Source organism: Sphaeroforma arctica (genome assembly GCF_001186125.1).
Source record: "Sphaeroforma arctica JP610 unplaced genomic scaffold supercont1.282, whole genome shotgun sequence".
NCBI classification, from domain to species: domain Eukaryota; class Ichthyosporea; order Ichthyophonida; genus Sphaeroforma; species Sphaeroforma arctica.
In genome coordinates, this window is record NW_014040276.1 from 89,309 (window position 1) to 95,498 (window position 6,190).

The 6,190-nt window shown below is 39.4% G+C and overlaps 1 protein-coding gene and 3 non-coding genes across 4 annotated transcripts in view; all 4 read left to right on the forward strand.

The window, feature by feature from the left end:
* SARC_04791 (hypothetical protein) overlaps window positions 1–3,296 on the forward strand; it is a 4,131-nt gene extending 835 nt beyond the window's left edge. Inside the window, exons 2-5 of the mRNA XM_014301371.1 lie at window positions 419–575; window positions 1,208–1,393; window positions 1,931–2,135; window positions 2,788–3,296. Coding sequence (XP_014156846.1) covers window positions 419–575; window positions 1,208–1,393; window positions 1,931–2,111 — 524 coding nt within the window. The 3' untranslated portion in view covers window positions 2,112–2,135; window positions 2,788–3,296. The remainder of the gene's footprint in view (window positions 1–418; window positions 576–1,207; window positions 1,394–1,930; window positions 2,136–2,787) is intronic.
* Window positions 3,297–3,715: 419 nt separating this feature from the next.
* SARC_30100 lies at window positions 3,716–3,788 on the forward strand. Its single transcript has one exon. It is a non-coding gene; the product is annotated as a tRNA-Phe (tRNA).
* A 615-nt stretch (window positions 3,789–4,403) lies between these two features.
* SARC_30101 lies at window positions 4,404–4,477 on the forward strand. Its single transcript has one exon. It is a non-coding gene; the product is annotated as a tRNA-Ile (tRNA).
* A 1,520-nt stretch (window positions 4,478–5,997) lies between these two features.
* On the forward strand, window positions 5,998–6,070 carry SARC_30102. Its single transcript has one exon. It is a non-coding gene; the product is annotated as a tRNA-Ala (tRNA).
* The last annotated feature ends 120 nt before the right edge of the window (window positions 6,071–6,190 follow it).

Here is a 6,190-nt window from a genome sequence, read left to right on the forward strand (position 1 = left end):
TNTATNTTATGTATATATATATATATATATATATATATATATATATATATATATATATATATATATATATATATATATATATATATATATATATACATATATACATGTATATGTTTATATATATATGTATGTATACATTCGTATTTAAATTTTGTCTATATATTTTGGATGATCACTTGCTTGTATATTTTATGTGTGTATTTATGTTAATATATATTCATCACTTCGTATCTTTCTTTTTGTTTTGTGTTTATCCATATCCGTTAAACATTGTTAACTGTACCGAACAACATCCCGTAATGGTGTTTCACGTTTTATTGTGTGGAAATAGCGTTTTCGCCTCGTTCAGTGCAATAGGTCCGATATTTCATTAACCCGCATTGTCATTCCCTAACCGTTCATTCCGTCGTACGTATAGGGTGTCTTTGTATCACATCTGTTGGCTTCTCCGTGTACTTCTGGTTCCCCTGGTGGAAGCTGTTGTCATTTGCCCTTTGGGTCATACTGTTCGATTGCGTAGTCATCGGATGCATCATTTCTACCGCTGGGTGGCATTTATCAAACAAATACCTGAGGTGTGTTTCTCTAGTCAGTTGTGCTATTACGAATATGTAAGCATGTAGTGGAGCTAATACGTATTTGTAGACAGATGATATTTAGTCATATAATTAGTCAGGCTAATACGTATCCGTATATGCGACTGGAGCTAGTACGTATTTGTAGAATGATGATATGTGGTCATACAATCAGTCAGGCTAATACCATATTTGTATGTATGTAGTGGAGCTAGTACGTATTAGTATCAAGAAGGTTTTTGGTTGTTCAATCAGTTGACAACTCGAATAAGTACTACGGGACATATATTCGTGTCAGAATACTGTTTGCGAATATATTAAACATAGTTTCTGGTAGTCGTTTATTCGACGGTGGTACCTAACGTATAGTAGAGGTGACTGCAGCCACTCTACCCGATTGCTAACGGATTCTGAAATCCGCACAAACGCGGATCGTATGCATTCGCGGTGCACATGCTTTTAAGGTTTTAGGGTTTGTTGTGCATATGGACGCACGTTGCTTTCTGGTGTTGCCGTTCCAAGGCCCAGTCTGTGTATCACCTGCATATGCCACCCGAAGGCTGTAGAGCCCGTTGTTCTTAAGGCGTATCTCTTCGCGTATGTCTTCTGATTTCTCGTGCATTGTTCAATAGACTGGAAACTCCGCACACAACCGACGAGAAGGTGGAATGGGGCTACTGCTTTGACATCCACTGCAATTCTTTCTTCCCGCTAGTGCTGATCCTCCACGTGCTGCAGTTGGTACTGATGCCTCTGCTGAACAAACAAACTTTCATCAGTGTGTTCTTGGCCGACACATTGTACCTGTGCGCAGTTAGGTACGTTGCTGTATGTCGAATATGTATATGAATATGTACATGTATATGTATATGGATATGTATATGTAAGGTTGATGATTTCATATCCGGTCTGATGTGCTAGTCTCTGTGTTCCAAGTGTACATCATAGCTATCGATTCATTTCTCATTCCAGGACATTTGAGTCCGTGTAGTTTGGCTCGCAAATAGATACCGGTGTGTGCAGAGCGGTTGTTTATGCGTGTAGGTCATAGTGTTTTCTCCGCTGCATGCGCTCGTGTGCTCGTCAGGGTGACTGTAGATATCACTGCATTGTGTGCGTAGCTTTGTGTGGTGTACCTGACGGTTTAGAAGGTGGGGGCCGAGTCAGCTTGTAAATCATGCGCAGTATGGCCCTATATCTGGTGTTGGTTCGAGTGTCCACGTCCATCTGCCGGCACGTACCAATGTACTAGACGAATCTCCGCACCAGACACTTTCACTACATGCACTTTCTTCCCCCTCATCTCGGTATCGTGGTGCAAAGACTAAGCTGTACAACCACGCATATTCGCACAGCTCCTACATATACATCACTTTCCTCGGATACTCTACACTGCCATTCCTGGGCAATACGGTGGCCCTCCTCTTCCCCGCCGTGGCCATGCTTGGTACCTACATCATGTGCATCCTTCTGCAAATCAACCTCACCACGACAGTACTGTACATGTATGGCATCGAAAGCACCGGCCCACAGTAGCTGGACACATAAAGACGCTCCTCGGTATGTTACAGTATGCTTGTATTTATTTATTTATTTTGTGTGGTGGGGGGGGGGGGTTCACTAAACAATAAATTTTTGCAAGTTGGCATCCTCGTGCATCGCTCTTCTGTATTAATTTATGTTTGGTTTAACATGTGCAGGGTGAAAAGCCCAAGTGTTCAAAAAAAAAAACCCCCCTTTTGCTGCGCGCTATGTTAGTTAATACAGTCTGGGCTAGCTAGCCTATACCAACTGATATTTGCTACACCGACCGATAGTAACCATGTGTTGTTATATACTATACTTGTCGCATGTACATTAAATTTATCGTTATCAGTCAAATTAGGAGAAGAAACTTGTGGATAATCTAACAACAACCACTAAATTACTCAGTATCGTGGTTTTGCCTTTCTTGTATTGTATGCACATCTGTATTGATATATGTGCGGCATGTTGGTTTTTATGGATGGTAGTATATGTGCATGTGCATACAGTGTATTAGCTGTATATATGGTCATACAGCTACTCTAAAAGTTTGTGAGCAGGTATCATTCGTTTTCTTGCACGTACACGATTCGACATGCACAACAAAAATGGACACTTTGGCACGCGAATCTGCGATCTTTTGTGTCCCTCGCGTTTTTTTCTTATCACTTAATGTTGCTAATTGCAGATCGGCTCGAAATGTTGCTATTGATCATTACAACAGTCTGCGGGGACGCTGATGAGATTGAAGTCCTTGTGTAGTACTCATAGATATTGCTAATATATGATAGGCGATTCTATGGATGTGTCCACCGTGCTGGTGTCACAAATTCCGAGCTGCTAATCATTGCGTACGATTCATATTTGCAGCTAAGAGTTAAGGTAGAACATTCAAGGTTACTATATATATTCATTCAAAGTGGATAGTGCGTGCTTTTGAGAAATTACTGGCTATTTAGCCATCATGTGATATAACGGTAGCTCTCATGAAGGTACATGGACATGTGGGGCTACATTGGTATATAGTGAGGTGCGACTATTAAGTAAGCGAATCTCAATAAGACATATCCCTACTACTTCGCATGCTGCTTTTACCTGCAAGGTTGACGTAAGACACGAATTAAATCGGACCACCCCGGTGGAAGAAAGTATCCTCCATCCTGGAGATGGAGATAGATCAAATAAATTTCTAAAGGGAACAATGAGACGTAGCCGTATTTTCGAAAGCAGATTGTTACGGATTGTAAAATTGTAAATTTTGCAAGCAACCAGGCCATATATTCTTTTTGCCAAGCTCTTCGCTCTTGTTCTGAAATCCTAGTGTTATACTGGAACTGGCCATATATATATATATTGCCAAACTCCTCGCTCTTGTTCTGAATTCTTAGTGTTATGACTGTGGCTGTGGTAAAGACTTTCTATAATTTACTCTACAGTAGATATTATGATTGTCTTATTTAATACTCTTATGATCACCGAGACACTGAACATCGCAAGCACTATTCATAAGGAAAATCCCATTTTAAAAATACTCATTTTGCGTTTGATTCTGAATCAAAAGCGCTTTATTTTTATTCTTTTACTAGATAATATATCTTATTTTGAAAAGTTTTACATCCGAAGTAGCTCAGATGGGAGAGCATTCGACTGAAGATCGAAAGGCACCAAGATCGATACTTGGCTTCGGCAAAATTTTATTTTAGATGTATAAAGCATGAGCGTATGTTAGTGTTTTTTGCACGCTTGTTAAGACCATGCATCCTGAAAATGGCTATCTTGATGGCGTTCAATCCCCGATTTATTTGTTCTATTTTTGTTTTTCTTTAAGAGTGTCGTGTCCTAAACTATCCAAGCTAAACTATAACCATTATACATTTAAATCCCAATTTGAACCACCAAACGAATATATTAAGGAATGACTTCAACGACCGTTCGATGCTGTTTCATGACATTATTAATGCTTATCTACATACATGTCTGCAAATAACATTGATGCGCTCCGCGGAAACTGCCGACCCAAACGTATGTGGTTTTATACAAATCGCATTACATGTTTTTAATCGGGAACAACTGTTTATATGGAGACATGATCCACTTAACGAGAGAGAGACAGAAAATGAAAGATCATCCGCCTCCCTCCGAAATCTGCGTTCCAAGGGCGATCGCAGGTTTTTCTGTCCTCCAGAGAGTCATTATTATGTGTTTATGTTACTAAAATACGATGATTTGAGCATGTTCTAGCTGATGATTATTATTTATCTCAAACTGTTTTTTATATTATATTTAGTATATGTTAATAGTTGTGCTCTGTTAACTCAGTTGGTTAGAGTGCGGACCTAATAAGTCCGAAGTCACCAGTTCGAGCCTGGTACGGAGAATAGATTTTAAAATTTATAGATTTTAAAATTTAGTAGAATTTTAGTTTATTTATTCTCAGCTTTCGAAGTTTTAGCTTATACGGGCATATATTATATAATATATCGACTAGTAAACAGACACTTCACGTACGGCTTGTTCTAATTGCACTGCATTTTTCTTTGCTCATGGTGACGACGTATCACAGTTTTATGTATTCGTATACATGTTTACTATATTCGTATATAGATCGGCACTCGGCAATATCATTGTTGCCTCAATCAACTTCTATTGGATAAAAGGATATTCATAGTATTGGCTTATTTCGTTGTCTGCAATCAGACAGATTTGGTCGACTGTACGATGACAAGTTTATTACCTAATTTGAACGGACTAGTTATTCATTTGTTACATTTCTAGTCCCGCATGATGGGCACACGATGATAACAAAGTCATAATTTACTGCAAAGCTTACAGCACTGCATCCGCTGTTGAATTTTGCCGTGGCTTTCCTGTGCAGCTATATGTCGAGAGTTCTTATTTTTTACATCACAGCTTCTTGCTATTCGCTTCTGACACTATGTTGCAAGGGGTAATTGGCAAGGAATATACGCGTCTGCTTGGTTACTGTTAGTTATGGTTTGAATATACACAGATACGGTGAGTTCGCCAGATGGAGTACACACACTATGAAGGACCGATCATATATACTGTTATAGCAGCGTAGCATATCTATACCGTTCTGTGTTTTATAACTCATATTTTCACCCTGTACCTGTCATATATACTGGCAAGTACTCCTCGTGTCGTAAATTTTCCCCCTGTACTGGTGGCGGGTATTTTCATCGGAGTGTTGGATCAATTCTTCGTGAACGCTTCTAAATTCAAAAACTATGCCAAATCGACGAGTGGGGCAACATAGTGTCGATGCAGCCATAATTTAACCTTTGTATTCAGTATCACCTGCCGTACCAACTTAAACGTTGTAATCCTACATTTAAAGGCAGATGGTTATGCGTGAACAATTACATCTCTCCGTGTTAAGACGCATGATTATTCCGACGTTGCTTGCGCGCCTACAGAAACTTGAGTAAATATTTATTCTGAGAACTAGCAACAGATAATACAAGTTAGCCGTCGGCAAGTGTACGTGGGCAAGTGTATAATCTTTCCAGAGAAATATTGAACAATTGACGGAAACTACATCACTAGCAGATTAAGATGTATATTGTCTAGACGTTGCTTGCACATCTGTAGACACTCGTGTAAATATTCCTCCTGTAAATTGGCACCAGATATTGCAAGGTAGCCATTGACAGGTGTGCAATCATCCCAGAGAAAGATCGAACAGTTAACGAGCGACACCTATAAAGTTCAAGGAAAGAAAGTCATATTCATTTCGTCGATTTGAATACAACACCTCAGGTCTCAGGATATCGGGCACTGTGATATTCTGAAACGAACTAGAAGTATTGCAGAACAGCACATTCGAATCCCCCAAATTAATTGGCAATAGATTCAACTTTTAGGTAAATTAACAATCTGGGAATTAACTCAGTTGGTAGAGTGCGTGCTTAGCATGCACGAAGTCGGGAGTTCAATTCTCTCATTCTCCAGATCTTTTTTCGTTATTGAGTAATTTTTGACCGACAATGCGATCGAATTATTTTAACCACCTGAGTGTCACTCCAAGATTTGCTTGATGGCGATTATCTGCCGAGAGGCCATCCATATAT